The sequence below is a fragment of the Panulirus ornatus genome, chromosome 20, assembly GCF_036320965.1.
Source record: "Panulirus ornatus isolate Po-2019 chromosome 20, ASM3632096v1, whole genome shotgun sequence".
NCBI classification, from domain to species: Eukaryota; Metazoa; Arthropoda; class Malacostraca; order Decapoda; family Palinuridae; genus Panulirus; species Panulirus ornatus.
Window position 1 is genome coordinate 6,789,146 of NC_092243.1, and position 18,516 is coordinate 6,807,661.

At 38.5% G+C, this 18,516-nt stretch overlaps 1 protein-coding gene across 3 annotated transcripts in view; it reads right to left on the reverse strand.

The window, feature by feature from the left end:
* The window catches only part of LOC139755889 (dystrobrevin beta-like), a 167,836-nt gene that overhangs the window by 74,829 nt on the left and 74,491 nt on the right, over positions 1-18,516 (reverse strand). For all 3 annotated transcript variants that reach the window (XM_071674599.1, XM_071674598.1, XM_071674597.1), the window contains 3 exons: positions 16,293-16,375; positions 13,065-13,195; positions 3,286-3,371 (listed from right to left, as the gene is read on the reverse strand). In XM_071674599.1, coding sequence (XP_071530700.1) covers positions 3,286-3,371; positions 13,065-13,195; positions 16,293-16,375 — 300 coding nt within the window. The remainder of the gene's footprint in view (positions 1-3,285; positions 3,372-13,064; positions 13,196-16,292; positions 16,376-18,516) is intronic.

An 18,516-nucleotide genomic window follows, 5' to 3' on the forward strand; every position in this document is an offset into this window, starting at 1 on the left:
AAACAGTTACAGAAAGTGGTTTAATGAAGATAGAAGAGATGTTGAAAGCATTCTATACTATGAAAAGTGACAAGGAGGCTGGAGAGTATAATACTGCAGTTGGATTCCTTAAGAAAGGGGGTGAATGTGGTGGTGATCTGTTAGACTTTTAAAGTTATTCACGGATCATGGTGAGGTGCCTGAGGATTGGCAGAATACATATATAAAGCCAATGTATAAAAGCAAGGGAATAAAGGTGAGTGTTTGAACTACAGATGTAAGTAGTACTAGTATGGGAATGTGGTGATTGAGAGGGTGAAAGCATGTACAGAGCATTAGATAGGGGAGGACACATGTGGTTTAAGGAGTGGTTGAGGATGGGCGAATCAGAAAGCTGATGACAGAGTTGAGAAGGATGCCTTGTGGAAGGCCTTGTGAACACATGATGTGGGAGGAAAGCAACGAATAGCAGTGAGAATTTTCATCAAGACTGAAAGGAATGTGTGCGGTGAACAGGTAGGGAGGAGAGTGAATTATTCCAGGTGAAGGTGGGTCTGTGGGAGAAAGTATGTAGATGGAAGAGTGATAGTATCCAGGTACAGATGGGTCTGCAGCATGGTTGTTGAATTTGTTTATGAATGGAGAAGTAGCAGAGGTAAATGCTGGTTCTGGTAGATTGAGGTATGTGTGGAAAGAGATGCAGTTAACTGGGAAAGCAAAAACTGGGTGCATTTGAAGGTACAGTAGTCCTAGCTATGTGCATTGACATCAGGCATGGGCTATAGATGAGAATATGTAGAGGAAGGTGGATGCAGTGGAAATGATATGTTTGAGAACAATATGTGGTGTGAGTGGTTTCCATGGCTCATATGAACTGGTTCAGTTTACTCACAGCAAGTTGCACCACATATAACACATCAATCCAGTTTACTCTTTCATATGCATGCCTCTTACCCTCCTGATACCACAGAGGCTCTTTCACTCCATCTTTCCTTCATCACTTCCTGGTCCCTCCCAAGCGAAAACAGCTGATAATTTGCAATGTTTCAGAGCAGTGGCCAAAGAAACAAGAATTAACTGATGAAATAATGTAAAATCTCACTCAACAGTAAAGCAGAAATCTCAGTCTATATCTATATCTGTGAAGCCTGTTCCCTTCTGGAACTTCCCCAAGGGGGTGGCGACAGCAATGGAGTCTCCATAACTAGTGAACTCCAGAGCCACTTCTTAGCCTCTAGTGCTTCAACTTTAACAGGCCACAGGCAGAGGGCAAGTCCAGCACAGTATTTGCAAAGGCTCCAACCTATGTTCCTACTGACTACTTGAACTTAAATCTCAGACAGTATTAAAGTTGTAACTGAAAGAGAAAGAAAAATATACAGAGAGAACTAGCAGAAAAAAACTTGCAAGTGCTAATACAATTATTGATTCAATGGCAATTTCCAGGAAGAGAGGGATATGTTTTATGATGAAATCATTAGGAAGGCAAATGGATGAATGTTATTTACGAAGATTTTTTCATGTAGAAAGTATGGCAGATGATTGGTCATTCAAGAAGGTAAGGCAGATGATCAATCATTTGAAATGGTAATGCACATGACTGATCAGTCAAAAAGGTTCAAATATGAAAGGCAGACTGAAAAAGATATGGGTAATACAATAAAATATGATTAGAGCTTGGAACATTTCAGATGATGTTGGAGGAATGGTTTGGAGTCATATACAATGGAAGCATTTATGTACAAAGGTAGTACAGAGACGTTAGTCCCACCTGATGAATAAACTTGGTAAACTAAGAGAAAAAATAAGTAGAAGCTATGTAATGTGGAAGTCTCCCATTTCAACATGGTTTGAGGATGCATGTGAATAATTCCAGAGGCTGTGCATACCTGATTCACCTTTTAAAAAGTGGGAAAGGAGTTCATAATGACAGAATGATGTCTTAACCCCTTAATAAGCAAATGCTCTCAAAGATACTGAGTTCTGTCTGTTGATAAGAAATAAACATTTTGAAGCCTCTTGTTTCTACCAAGGTTGTACCACAATCCTGAAAAAAATCTCAAAAGAAATGAGACTTTAAAGGATTAGAAACTCCATGGAGAGACTACTTAAAAACTGCTAAATTATCTTGGTCCACTGTGGTAACAGCTGGCAGAGTGGAAGAGACCAAGTGCTGAAACTGATCTATATGTGTGATTTTACTTCATAGAGCACTTTCAGAGTTTCTATAAAAAAATCAAAGCTTACTTTTCTTCGTCATCTTCCATCATCTTTTCCCCTTGAAAAAACTTAAATAATTTGAAAAATGAAAGTACAGCTTTATCTCTCATAATCAGTGCCAATGGATATGCCTTACTTGCATCTCTGACATTCACCAATCTTCAAAAATATTCCTTTTCTCACTTATTTGACTACATTCTGATCCTAAATAACATTGAGATCCTCTTTTCTTCATATATCTTACTTCCTTTCTTAAGTCTTTCCTTAAAATCTAAAACATCCTTTAAATTTTCACTCAAAACCACATCCAGATTCATCTGCATTTCCTCATTCATTCTCTTCTTTTCTATTTCTTACCTATTTTGGCAGTCCGTTTCCCATTCTCACATTTCTTCTTGACCTAACTCTGCATCCCCTATAACACCATACCTCAAACTTAATTTTTTGCGCTAAATGGGATCATATACCTATTTCTCATTTCTCTTTTCCAACCAGCATACTTCATTTGCTTCATACACAATTGCATCCCTATGCTTTATACATCTTATCTATTATCAAAATCACCTACCAGTGAGTTTACTTAACCTTGTTCCTCTTGGTCACTTAACAACCTTTTTTTAGTTTCTTACTGTCTCTCTTATGATTCCACCATTTCTATCTTAGGGCTGTTAACAAGAATCTCTTTGCTAAGTAGATACCTTTTTCCTTTGTTTTTTGCAAGGTCAGTGTATGATTCACAATTACTTATTTCAATAAAGCAGCTGCTGTATTTGTTGGAAAGTTTAAACAACACTTAGATTCCTTTAGGAAGCAATGAAGGCATATCTCATAAGCCTCTAACTTTAAATCAAGAATATGACTTGAAAAATATTGCACACAAAACACTTTTGTTGGAAACGGATCATCAGGGAGACATAAACACAGACAGTATTTCTCTCACCGTAGGACTGTCCATTGTTTTTGTTCAAATATTTAAACTCACTCTAATACTTAAACAAATTGTAAAATATATGTTCACATACTATATCATAAATGCTATACAGCTACAGTCTACTGACCATAAACTCAACAGACTTAAGTACTTACACCTGAGCTTATCCAGAGGTTTGCTACTACACAGTGTGGCAAGAGCAACCTTAACGCTGAACACACGTAGCTTTCCTTCATCATCCCTAAAACAAGATATTATTATCACTTGTACAGCAACCTTGGCCATTTACAATACCTACTGCCTCCTAGTCTTGCTACAATATCACAACATGCCAATACTTGTTCAATAACAAGCATCATTATGGTGGTTTAACTGTGTTAACATACTTATCTAAATAATGACATTCTTTCCTTATTCATTTCTATTTACTCTTTCCTCTTAAGATATGCATTCAAAATTTACATATTCTATGTATAATGATGGAAGTTTTTAAGTATGCCAACCAGAGCCAACTACCCTCCCTTATTTTTCATTCTAACAAAACATGTACTAATATATTTCATGGTATGGAATATTAGTGTATAGAGGTAAGTTATGATGTGTGCCAGCTAGCTACTTGTAATTCATGCCTAAGAGTTAGCAAAAAATTGTAGAATTCAAAACTAACAAGCAATGTAAAAACTAAAGCTTATACAAGGCTGGTTTGTTATCTCTGGGATACACTGAGTTCCATCAAAGACATGTTCCCAGCTGTATGCATGAAGTTGGAGGGAATCAGACCAAAAGGCTCCTCTTCAGCTGCTATATTTTTGTGATAAGCAGGTGCTAGAGAATTCATGCAACAAACTGTCCTTAGCACTGTGAGGTAGCCTTAATACATTACTGTATAACATGTTACAGCACAGATATCTTGGCCCCATAAAACAGGGCTGAAGGAGGGAGCCCTGAGGCAATGTGAGAGTGCGCCTGAAAAACTATTGAGAAGAGAAACATAAGGAACAGGGGGCTGAAAGATGGGACATAATTAAGTAAGGAATAGAAAAGCATGCTTAGGAGAGAAGTCATGTGAGGAAGAGAAAAAGGCATATTAAAGGAAGGACTATGAGAGGAGACTTGAAATAGGAATGCAATTGACAGCAACATATTAAAGGAAGGACTATGAGAGGAGACTTGAAATAGGAATGCAATTGACAGCAACCTAAGAAAGAGAAGAAACACAGTCATGATTGGGATAATGAAGAGCAAGAAATAGTAGAACAAGAAAAGGTTCAGAGACTGTGGTGATAGAAGTCTTAAAGCAACTTTCCCACATCTAAGTAGTCTACTTATTTCATGAAGCCCTAAAATAGAGCTCAAGATTTCTTCCACTAATATGAAAAAGCAAACTCCCACATCTTTGATGAGTTGTGATCCTGTTATGTTGTTTACCTCTAAAAGCAAACCCAGCCATGTTAGGCTAGCTGATGATGGTGAGACTGATTATCTTAAGAAGCTATACTACAGTTCCACCTATTACTGAGCTTTTTCCAATAAACAAAGAACAACTGCTAAGGAATATTTTGTAAGCTTTATGGAAAGACATGAAAGTGGCAAAATACTTGGCAGGCATGTAAAAACATTATTCTTTTTGAATGGATCTGAACATCATAACACTGATCTCTGGACTCAAAAACACACAGTGTTAGTGTAACAGCAGACCAAATATGCGGACGACACACAAACAAAAACAAGATGTATCACTAACTGATGATACATAACACCAGGTGTTGTGTTCAGTGGCACCAGAATCTCAGCTGGCAGCTACAACAAGGTGAGAATGACAGTTGTGAGTGGTTATCTGATGCCTTTTGACAAAGAGGACCCCATATTACAAAGGACTGATTAAGAAGGAAAGGTCTATGAATTTTAGGCATGATCTTAGGGTCATTCAGCAATAGGAACTTTTGGAGAGCATCAGACCAGACTGAAAGTTTTTTTCAGCACCACCAAGCTTGGGGAAGGCTGAAAAACATGGGTAGTGGATGGTATCACAGAAATTCACTCTGAGGTGGAATGGGATATATATGCTAATTGACAGACAAAGCAGAACTTAAAAGTAGTTAAAGATATAACATCTGTATATGAGACTCAAGAAGGCCTGGTGGAGCTTGAGTTAATGTTGCTGGATGAAATGAGTTCCTGCTAACTACATGTTCAACCAAAGGAATGTCCAGGGGATGGTAAAGTTTTCATTGTGTAAGAGCAATGATGGTACACTGGGCTGTGAACTTCCCAAATGAGGCCCAAGTAGGCCCTGTAGAGCATAGCTGTCATGAAAAAGGAAAGGAAATGGTCCATCCTAAGATCAATGTTGCTTGTGAGTGACATGTCCAAATGGCAGAGATTCTTTTTTTGTTAATTGCAGATTTTTTTTTTTTTTTTTTTTTTTTTTTGCTTTGTCGCTGTCTCCTGCGTTTGCGAGGTAGCGCAAGGAAACAGACAAAAGAAATGGCCCAACCCACCCCCATACACATGTGTATACATACGTCCACACACGCAAATATACATACCTACACAGCTTTCCATGGTTTACCCCAGACGCTTCACATGTCCTGATTCAATCCACTGACAGCACGTCAACCCCGGTATACCACATCGATCCAATTCACTCTATTCCTTGCCCTCCTTTCACCCTCCTGCATGTTCAGGCCCCGATCACTCAAAATCTTTTTCATTCCATCTTTCCACCTCCAATTTGGTCTCCCACTTCTCCTCGTTCCCTCCACCTCTGACACACATATCCTCTTGGTCAATCTTTCCTCACTCATTCTCTCCATGAGCCCAAACCATTTCTAAACACCCTCTTCTGCTCTTTCAACCACGCTCTTTTTATTTCCACACATCTCTCTTACCCTTACGTTACTTACTCGATCAAACCACCTCACACCACACATTGTCCTCAAACATCTCATTTCCAGCACAGCCATCCTCCTGCGCACAACTCTATCCATAGCCCACGCCTCGCAACCATACAACATTGTTGGAACCACTATTCCTTCAAACATACCCATTTTTGCTTTCCGAGATAATGTTCTCGACTTCCACACATTCTTCAAGGCTCCCAGGATTTTTGCCCCCTCCCCCACCCTATGATCTACTTCCGCTTCCATGGTTCCATCCGCTGCCAGATCCACTCCCAGATATCTAAAACACTTTACTTCCTCCAGTTTTTCTCCATTCAAACTTACATGACATATATCATCTCCGATGAAAGGTAAAATAATATGTATCACAAGAAAACAATAAAAAATGGATTACTCTGAGCAGATTAAGTGTATGTAGACCCAACTTTTAAGAGATCATAAGAAGAAAGACAAACAACTGAAGAGAATCCTGTTGCTTCATTACACAAGAAAAGGTTTCCTTATAATCAATAATTGCGTGACTGGCCTTCAAACATAAGCTATGGGAAGAAGCAACTAGAAGCATGCTGTGGAGCCTGGGATGCAAGAAAAGTTCATGAGAGCAGCGACTGAAAGAATAACTATAGGACAGTTGGAAGGAAGTAACACTACAATGGAGAAAAGGGAAAGGTTGAAGAGATATGATAGCAGGAGTTAATGAGGTGGAAGGCTTTTGATTTCACTGTGGCTAAGGCAGGTGGAAGGCTTTTGATTTCACTGTGGCTAAGGCAGAGATGTAAAGTTATCCACCCCACATATACTCCATACAGTATCAGTGCTCCATATGTGGGTAAATGTGACCCCAATAAATTTGGAATTGCTGCTTGCAGAAGGAATCATTGCAGCACCAATAAAAAAACCTCTGGGCTTTTGGGAAGCAAATTTTGTGATGATTATGTTAGTTTCCAAGATAGAATGGAAAACATGGTTATGCTCAACATGTTTATGTCATTGCAAGGCTGAGTTGATACATTCTGAAACTGGAAAGCAAGAAATGAATGAGACCTAGAATTGAACTAAGTTACTGTTTACCAACTACATGATGTTGAACATGTCTGAATCATGAGAAGAAATATGTTCAGTGCAAATAAAAGATGAGTATCAAAGTAAGGAGTAGTGGGAAAGGGTGCTGAATAGTGTAGAGTGGAAATGATGGCTTAAGAGTGAAAAGGTCTGAAGGTTGAAGAAAGAAAGAGGGTAAGAGATAAGATAGAAAACTAGAAGACATGATGATTCTTCATCAAAATCTCCCACAGAGAAAGGACTAGAATGAAAGCTTTGGCTCAGAGAACAGAGAGGAGCAGAAAAGCTTAAGGAGGGAAGTTCAGCAAGCAAAGACTTATGGCACAGACTGTCAGTGCTTTGGAGACATCAAATGCTGTCATATAACAGAAAATTCACCATAGCAAGGGGGACCAATGGTGGGTCACATAGGAGAGGTAACTGGCAGACCCTGCACTGAAAACACCATGTTAATGCATCTAAAGGCAGGAAAAGAAACCTTGGTGTCATAAAACACAAAAGCATAAATGCTGAAAGAAGAAACTTAGTAAGTAGACTTGTGCCATAGCCTGTCAATGATTCAAAGATGTCAAGGGGCTACGACAAATGATCTATCAAAAGTCCCTAAGAAAGGAAGACAAACGGTGGATCACACAGGAGAGGACCACCAGTAAACCTAATACTGGACAATGAAAACTATAATGAAGATCAGAAAGAAGGGAATGACATTCTAGCACCGTATAGTAAAATATGTGCTGGAGACTAGAAAGAAAGGAATGAGATTCTACCTTTGTAAAAAAAAACAAGTGAAGAAGTTAAAAAACTCTTGAGATAGCAGAAGTGAGAGCAATAAGGTGATAATTATGAGGGTTGGAGTGGTCTTTTTCACATGGATGAGATGAACCAAATGTGCTTTTCAAGAAAAAAGAAATATTTGGGGTTTTAGAAAGGCAAAATGGGTAAAGCTTATTCTAGCTCAAAGGCATACATCTTTAGGATGTGAGGCCCATATGTCTTGTCTATACTGTAGCAACACAATGTAAGAGGAAGCTATTTAAGGGGAAGAATGTCAACAGGAAGTTTCTTGAAAAATACATTTTGAGATTTCCCAGATGAGGCCCAAGGTAGCCTGCTAATTGAAGTAGTTGTCTGATATGACTGTGCTGCTAGTAAAACCTCCTTGATGTGGTGGTTAGCGTTCCTGACTGCCCAGGGTTAAGCGCAGAGGTCTAAATCCTGGTTGTGGCAGTTGGTTCACAGTCAACCCCAGCTGTTCATCCAACTTACTTAAGGGTTGATCAGCTCAGGATAGGGTTTATATATATTCATATGAGTCCAAGGGGAAAATGAAACATGATAAGTTCCCAAGTGCACTTTCGTTTAATAATCACATCATCAGGGGAGACACGAGAACTATAACAGTCAATTGATATACATCAAAGAGACGAAGCTAAGAAATGGTGAATATGTATGAAAAAATTATATATTCCTGTATATATATATTTCTTTCTTTTTTCTTTCAAACTATTCGCCATTTCCCGCATTAGCGAGGTAGCGTTAAGAACAGAGGACTGGGCCTTTGAGGGAATACCCTCACCTGGCCCAATTCTCTGTTCCTTCTTTTGAAAAAAAAAAAAAAAAAAAAAAAAAAAAAAAAAAAACACGAGAGGGGAGGATTTCCAGCCCCCCGCTCCCTCCCCTTTTAGTCGCCTTCTACGACACGCAGGGAATACGTGGGAAGTATTCTTAATCCCCTATCCCCAGGGATAATATATATATATATATATATATATATATATATATATATATATATATATATAGGGGAGAAAGAATACTTCCCACATATTCCCTGCGTGTCGTAGAAGGCGACTAAAAGGGAAGGGAGCGGGGGGCTGGAAATCCTCCCCTCTCGTTTTTTTTTTTGTTTTTTTTCCAAAAGAAGGAACAGAGGAGAGGTCCAGGTGAGGATATTCCCTCAAAGGCCCAGTCCTCTGTTCTTAACGCTACCTCGCTATCGCGGGAAATAGCGAACAGTATGAAAAAAAAAAAAAAAAATATATATATATATATATATATATATATATATATATATATATATATATATATACATATAGCATTAATGAGATAGCCTTGATTAGGGCCTCATTTGTCCATGCCATCTCAGCTAACATAAAGAAAGACTGGCATGGGTGTGGTTCCAACATAGGGATACAACATGGTGGGACTCTACCTGGAGTTGATAAGAAGCAAGTTGATTCTCTAATAGTCAAGCAAACCAATAAGAGAGGTGAAAGAGACAGGTGAGTGGTATCAATCTGTGAGAAACAATGTCTTCATCATGAGGTACCAGGGATGGTTTATGACTGTCTCCCTCAGGTCTGCTGATGCCCATGTCAGGAGAGATGCTGGGTTTCAGTATGAAATACAGTCTTCTTTCAAATGAAGCATATTCTGACTGAAACCCAAGTAGAACTGAGGCAGGACTTACATGTGGTTAGACAGCAAACTACATGAGTAGATCTATATAGGACAGACTGGAAAAATGGCCCATGTCACAATATACCATAGACTGTATATGTTGCATAACAGTCTCACTAATGAACACCCAGAATGCTGACAGTTCAGGATACTATTTCTTCTTTCCACTCTTCTAGGCTATTAGGATATTAACTCTCCTTTAAACATTTCTTGGTGTCTGGGGGTGCAGGATACTCATTTCTTTGAATACTATCTGAATCTATTCACTAGTCCTGCCAGTTAAGTAAATCAGAACCTCAGGGACAGTAAGCATTGTGTCTGGACTGCACATCCAAGGTTCTCTATTAGGATATCCCTGGTTTCAGGGGAAGGAAATCTTGGTCAGCTACATCAAAACCAAGTTTTCATTAGAACTAGTAAGTAACCTCATAGGTTGTACCTGCAAGTAAATATCAGAGCCAAATGTATTAATTCTACTTGAATTTTGGTCAACTAAATCAAAACTAGTTAGGCTGTACCTAACAGCAGTGTTCTAATATCACTTGCATCTTAAGTTACTGATCTCTGGCCAGTGTGGATGGGATGTGTAATAGTAATGAACAGCTCTCTGGATCTTGAATAAAATGTGGAGCTTTAAGGCCTTTGCTGGCAGATTATAAGGACTAGTTAACCTTTAACAATTACAAAAGTTGAATAATAATGATTATCCTCAATAACATCAAATATCACTGGGATTAGTCCTCTTACAGAAAGCAAGTTAGTGGAATATGAAGCAAAAAGACAATAGCATTGACTTGTATCACCTAAGTATTTCTGGGCAAGACTTTCCTCTCTTTGCTGGCCCTATGTGTCCTTGTACTTGTTTTTAACAATCACAAAAGATTCTCTTACATATTCATAGGTACAAGAGGCATGCATGGTACAGACTGAACTTGATCAGTGTGGTATACGGGGAGGAGGGAGAGCCATTTGTTGTTAGTGGGTAGAATCAGAATAGGAAGTACTCAAAATAAACTACGGGGCATGGCCGTTGCTGGCAGGCTTTAGTATTGGTGTATCATATATGACTACATAAAAAAATCTCCATAAATGAGTGCACTGTCTGTTTTTTCCTGACACTACCTTGCTTAGGTGGGAAAGCCAGTTAGTTATGAAAAAAAAAATTAATCTAATTCTAAGAACAGGTGGTCTGATATTCTCTAGGATGGATATGAGATGAAGTTGTTGGCTTCATAAGGCTCCTAGTTTTCTGTCCAATACCAGAGACATATGGGAAACATGCCTGACAATGACCCCTATCTGAAGTATAAAATGAACTCTTTAACAACTTCAGGAATATAAAGAAATAGCTCGAAGAGAATGTAGTGGAACATGGAGACCAAAGGAGCATGCATGTAACAGTAGTGTGTGACAAGCAAAATCACCATTCTCATTCACCCCAACTGTGAGAAAGGATCAGCACTTGAAAAGAGCACTAAGCACAATGTGACACTAAAGTAGAATTGTGAGTTTAATTTCTGGCATGTGCAAATAAAATATTATGACTGAGAGTGAATGCTTGGCTAGTGTATATGGGGATATTACATAATTTCACACTGACTGAATTAGCAAGCACTTCCCTCTGCATTGTGATCATGCTTTTTTTTATATTTTAACCAAACCTCAAAATCTATCAATAATCAGGTCATGAGATGAGCACTAGCCTTGCTAAAGTATAAGTACAGGGTCGTATCCACAGCCAGGAAGGTTATTGCAGGTGTAGACTAATATCCCATGCCACCTTCCATGACTGAAAGAAATTTCACATTTACATGATTCCGTTTTCCTGGTGCCAATATTGGTAAAACAATGTCCAACGAGGGGAACATTCATTACAAAGATGTAAATCCTCCATTTTTTCCTGCATCCCTCCCTTATATTAAGGCCCATCCTTTTTCATTTGTTTGCCAACATAAGCATCCTTTACTTACCATGTATATACTGTATTTCCAGATATCATGCTGGGTTACAGATTTTCCTGTTATGGTAAATGATATTATCTCTTGGATTATAAGTCTGGATAAGTTTAAAATTGATATAATCCATCTTGGTATAGTATACTGTTCAAAACATAACCCTCAGCTTTAAGTGTACCATTTCACAGACTGGCACTTCTCGCTCACATAAGATTACATCCTGAATTTCATCATCAGATTATATGAACTGTTTTTAAGAGAGAGCTGTATTTCATTATCATTCACTGCTGAGTATCTAATGTATACCTTTCACTCATGTTGCTGTTGCTGATGAGGTTGCAAAGGGTCAGCTTAAAATGTAAGCAACTGTAAACATAGGCCAGGTCTCCTATCAGAAATTATCATTGGTATTATCTGCAACAGGAAGGCATATCTTTTTTTTGTTGGAATATCTCACGTACTTGTTACTGTAAATCCAACCACAGTTTTACTTATCAAGTCCACAATTACATTCAACTAAAGGATAACCAAGCATTATATGAACTCTTGGGGAAGCAAGATGATCAAACTAATCCAAGAAGCCTGTCTCCCCTTCTCATGAGGGTGATGATAAAATGATTGTAATTCAAAGTGTAAGACTCAGCAATTATCCTAATATCTATACTATGCAAAATACTAGAAGGCGAAGTGCTAATATACAAATAATATCAGATGCCTGACAGCAAACAGTGTGTAAAGCTCAACCACAATAAGCCTGCACTGTGTCAGGAACTACGATGTCCTTAGCTTTAAGCTATCTATCTTATTCTCTGGGGAAATACCTGCATAAATCATACAGAGAACCATACCAGGACTGGCCAACCCAGACAACTGCACAGCATTGCAGAGACTTAACAAAGAAATCTACTCAAGAAACTAAGAAAAACACACACTACCATTGTGTAATAATCCCTCCATTTCTTACAGTTGAAAAAAATAAAACAGCAGACACAGGCAGAGTATGAAAAGATACTGTACTTCTTACTCAGAGTTCCAGTCTTATGTAAACAACCAATACAAATGAGACTTCTACATGATTGGCTGTCCTCCCAATTTGTTAGGAAGGTCAGCATGGCTTTAACTCACCCATTATAATGAGAAAGACCATTCCTTCCATTCCATCATTTTCCTAGGCAACCAAGCCTCAATTTTCTATTCCTACCTAGGTTTACATCTTATCTATTATACTGATTTAGTACTTTTAAGGTGAAGCAAGTATACAAGCAGAACAAGCTTAACAGTATTTCAAAAAATCTGTATCATGGAATCAATAATATTCTTGTCTGGTTCTATAATGAAATGATAATTTCACATGGTATTCTACTATGTTGACCACTACTAGAAAGCTGTTTTACTGACTATTACAAAGAGAAAGAATTTCCTTACAGCATGCCACCTCTTACAATATACTATTAGCTGCTAAAGGTATGTACTCCACAACTATGGACAAGTCAGACTACAATAGGATACCTTTCTTCTATAAAGATTATCTAAAAACAAGAGCTGAATACTACTAACCTGTCATATGCTGATAACAACCAGTTCAGAAGTATGGAAGTAGATGACTCAATAACAACATGCTGCCCCACTGGAAGTCTCTTATTTAAGCTGTGGTACAGAGTTGATATTAGCGTCTCCAACCGGGAAACCTGCCATTAGAAAAGTAGTTGTACATAAATATAAGAGCAAGGTTATTAGGTACAGTAGGGTTGAGGGTCAAGTCAATTGGGAGGTGAGTTTGAATGGAGAAAAACTGGAGGAAGTGAAGTGTTTTAGATATCTGGGAGTGGATCTGTCAGCGGATGGAACCATGGAAGCGGAAGTGGATCATAGGGTGGGGGAGGGGGCGAAAATTTTGGGAGCCTTGAAAAATGTGTGGAAGTCGAGAACATTATCTCGGAAAGCAAAAATGGGTATGTTTGAAGGAATAGTGGTTCCAACAATGTTGTATGGTTGCGAGGCGTGGGCTATGGATAGAGTTGTGCGCAGGAGGATGGATGTGCTGGAAATGAGATGTTTGAGGACAATGTGTGGTGTGAGGTGGTTTGATCGAGTAAGTAACGTAAGGGTAAGAGAGATGTGTGGAAATAAAAAGAGCGTGGTTGAGAGAGCAGAAGAGGGTGTTTTGAAATGGTTTGGGCACATGGAGAGAAAGAGTGAGGAAAGATTGACCAAGAGGATATATGTGTCGGAGGTGGAGGGAACGAGGAGAAGAGGGAGACCATATTGGAGGTGGAAAGATGGAGTGAAAAAGATTTTGTGTGATCGGGGCCTGAACATGCAGGAGGGTGAAAGAAGGGCAAGGAATAGAGTGAATTGGAGCGATGTGGTATACAGGGGTTGACGTGCTGTCAGTGGATTGAATCAAGGCATGTGAAGCGTCTGGGGTAAACCATGGAAAGCTGTGTAGGTATGTATATTTGCGTGTGTGGACGTGTGTATGTACGTGTGTATGGGGGTTGGGCCATTTCTTTCGTCTGTTTCCTCGCGCTACCTCGCAAACGCGGGAGACAGCGACAAAGTATAAAAAAAAAAAAAAAAAAAAAAAATCTTCACTCTACATTCATAAAGTATAGTTCATCAAAGAATGCTGATTTATATACAAAGAAATTGTGGTAGACCTCAGATAAGGTAAGTTCCCTTTTAGTAACCTCACACATACCCATAAATGAAGCATAAACCACTTGCTAATCAACAGAAACTGTCAGTAAGTCTGTCACATATTCTTTTGTGCCTAAAACAACTATGGCATATCTGGGGTTGGAATATCTGGCCATGGCAGTCACCCCTTCCATGGGTTAAGAATAAAATTCATCTGTCAAATGTTGACTCCAAAAACATACCATATACCTCTTGTATTTTCTATATGCCCTTGTCTTTTACATAATGGGTGGGTGGTTGGATTAGCAAATGGGAACAGTTATGGCCACAGATCTTTTTGTGTTGTCTTCTAAACTATCCTAACAAAGGATGTATGGGCCTTCCAGCAGCTTTGGCATTGAAGCGCCCACAGCTTTAGCTTGCTTCACTCACTTTCTACTTCATTCTGTTCCATGAAAGAAACCAATAAATGTTAGAGAATGGCTCTGCTATGTGAAACAATAAAATATAACTTCTTAGTATCCCAGGTCTCTTTTTACTACCTCTGCCAAAGGTCTTACTATTCACTTTTCCATTAAAAGATCTAAAAACAAACCCACATGAACTTATTATATAATATCTCAGCATTATGATTTTCAAAATTGTTTTTCTACACTATCTTTGGCTAGTATAATGGAGAGATTTGAATTAAACATTTCATTCCATTTACCATATCATTGCTTTGCATTCATTATGTAAAAGATAGTACATATTATTGCTTATATATGTTGAAACCAATTTAAGATTACCAATTTATGCATGCTGGAAGGGAGTTTTTACACTTGTGGGATCCTTCTCTTTTTTAATATCATATAATCTTTTTATGGCCAATGCATTCAAACCTCCACTTTGCTTGTTTCAGTTATCCATTACTAAACTTTTACGAAAGGATTCTTCATGTAATTTTTAATTTTCCTCTTCTAATTCATTAATGTATCTTCTAGTTTATCAGTTTCTCACTGAAAAGAGAAACTGCTAAAATGTTATCATCAAACCCGGTGATGAATCTGAAAGATATACATATGTCCATTCTTGCCTTTTCCTTTACAGTGTAGGCAAACCTGGCTGTCATTCCCTCTCCTTCTAGGTTACCATACTTCATGCACATTTATTGTTGTTACTGTTAGACTATATCTCGAAAATTTATGTCTCCTCAAGGTGACCAAACTGGTTATAATTAATCTAACAAATCTATAAGCCTCTTGAAGTAAGGGGTGATACTTGTCTTATTTGGATTTGATATAAAAAAAATCTTACCCCTTCCTTCCCATACCTATCTCCACATTCTCAAAACATTGACTTTATATCCTTTACCTAATTTCAGCTTAGTGTTTCCAAACCACAGCTATATTTCACGCAAATTCAAAATATTTCAAATATTCATCCCTACAAAAATGTCCAATTTACTAGCTTCATAATCTATTCCAATTAGCCATATGAACCAGCACATACAATTTTAGGATGCTAGTAGGGCTTCCTAAATCCACAGGTTCCTCAAATCCAAAGTGTCATCTGCATCTGCTGAGACTCTATACCCCCAAAACACAAGACAAAGGTTCCCCGTGGAAAGAATCACTACTCTGTTACCTAATAATAATTGCATCTAGTAACCATTCCTACATTTCCCAGAGTTTCTTAGAAGCGATATGTAACTATTACTAGTACTAGGAGTGACATGTAACTATTACTAATGCTAGGAGCAATATGTAACTACTATTAGTACTTAAGAGCGATATTAACTATTACTACTACTATCTTAACTAGGAGCGATATGTAGTTATTCTAGTGCTAGGAGCGACTTGTAACTATTACTAGTACTTAAAGCGACATGTAACTATTACTAGTACTGAGGAGCGATATGTAACTATTGCTAGCACTATCTTAACATTGTTCTATTTACTTTAATGAAAGTTTGCCTTCTGTTGGTTGTACAATATCATGATGCAAGTAATGGAAAATCTCATAACAGGCAGCGCAATAACCAAAAGCAAGATACAAAACTTTTATTTTTCCTCTCATAATCAAATCATGATGCATTAATATCCTAAATGAGATTTAGAAAAAAAAAAGAAACAGGAATTTAATTAAAACTTCAACTGAACAAACCTTGACTTCAGTGTGTGGTTCCAAGGTGTTGAGACCATTTTCCCGGAAAGCCTCGATAATGTTCCAAATGTCAACGCGGTGCACTGTTTAAAAGAATAAAAAAAAAAAAAATATCAAATCATACCATATACATAGATCAAAGACATGCAACATAGACATCACAAAACAATCTTTTTTTCATGCACAATAAAAACACACATACCCACATCATGTGTGTATGAAGTTACAAATCTATATTCACATAATTCAAGTATGAAGTTACAAATCTATATTCACACAATTTAAGTATGAAGTTACAAGTCTATATTCACATAATTTTAATATATTATATATTATATTTTACTTTGTCGCTGTCTCCCGCGTTAGCGAGGTAGCGCAAGGAAACAGACGAAAGAATGGCCCAACCCACCCACACACACATGTATATACACACACGTCCACACACGCAAATATACATACCTATACATCTCAATGTACACATATATATACACACAGAGACATATACATATATACACATGTACATACTTCATACTGTCTGCCTCTATTCATTCCCATCGCCACCCATGGAATAACAACACCCTCCCCCCTCATGTGTGCGAGGTAGCGCTAGGAAAAGACAACAAAGGCCATATTCCTTCACGCTCAGTCTCTAGCTGTCATGTAATAATGCACCAAAACCACAGCTCCCTTTCCACATCCAGGCCCCACACAACTTTCCATGGTTTACCCCAGACACTTCACATGCCCTGGTTCAATCCATTGACAGCACATCGACCCCGGTATACCACATCGTTCCAATTCACTCTATTCCTTGCATGCCTTTCACCCTCCTGCATGTTCAGGCCCCGATCCCTCAAAATCTTTTTCACTCCACCTTTCCACCTCCAATTTGGTCTCCCACTTCTCCTCGTTCCCTCCACCTCCGACACATATATCATCTTGGTCAATCTTTCCTCACTCATTCTCTCGATGTGACCAAACCATTTCTAAACACCCTCTTCTGCTCTCTCAACCACACTCTTTTTATTTCCACACATCTCTCTTACCCTTACATTACTTACTCGATCAAACCACCTCACACCACATATTGTCCTCAAACATCTCATTTCCAGCACATCCACCCTCCTACGCGCAACTCTATCCATAGCCCATGCCTCGCAGCCATACACCATTGTTGGAACCACCATTCCTTCAAACATACCCATTTTTGCTTTCCGAGATAATGTTCTCGATTTCCAAACAATCTTCAAGGCTCCCAGAATTTTCGCCCCCTCCCCCACCCTATGATTCACTTCCGCTTCCATGGTTCCATCTGCTGCCAGATCCACTCCCAGATATCTAAAACACTTTACTTCCTCCAGTTTTTCTCCATTCAAACTTACCTCCCAATTGACTGATTGATTGAGAGGGTGAAGGCATGTACAGAGCATCAGATTGGGGATGAGCAGTGTGGTTTCAGAAGTGGTAGAGGATGTGTGGATCAGGTGTTTGCTTTGAAGAATGTGAAAAATACTTAGAAAAGCAAATGGATTTGTATGTAGCATTTATGGATCTGGAGAAGGCATATGATAGAGTTGATAGAGATGCTCTGCGGAAGGTATTAAGAATATATGGTGTGGGAGGCAAGTTGTTGGAAGCAGTGAAAAGTTTTTATCGAGGATGTAAGGCATGTGTACGTGTAGGAAGAAAGTGATTGGTTCTCAGTGAATGTAGGTTTGTGGCAGGGGTGTGTGATGTCTCCATGGTTGTTTAATTTGTTTATGGATGGGGTTGTTAGGGAGGTGAATGCAAGAGTTTTGGAAAGAGGGGCAAGTATGCAATCTGTTGTGGATGAGAGAGCTTGGGGAGTGAGTCAGTTGTTGTTCACTGATGATACAGCGCTGGTGGCTGATTCATGTGAGAAACTGCAGAAGCTGGTGACTGAGTTTGGTAAAGTGTGTGAAAGAAGAAAGTTAAGAGTAAATGTGAATAAAAGGTTAATTTTAATATATGTACGCAAAAACCATGGTGTACACATCAGCATGAAGACACAGACAAAGGATGCACGCACACGTTTGCCAAATACAACTGAAAATGCACAAGCAATATGAAGAAGGTCTAGGAGTAAGAAAACACAGATGGTACCTGAAATGAGGGAGGAATTACAATAAGAAGTTACAGGTCATAAACTTTCCAATCACGGAAAAAAGTCCAAGGTTCATGGAAAGATGAAGAGAAGTAAAAT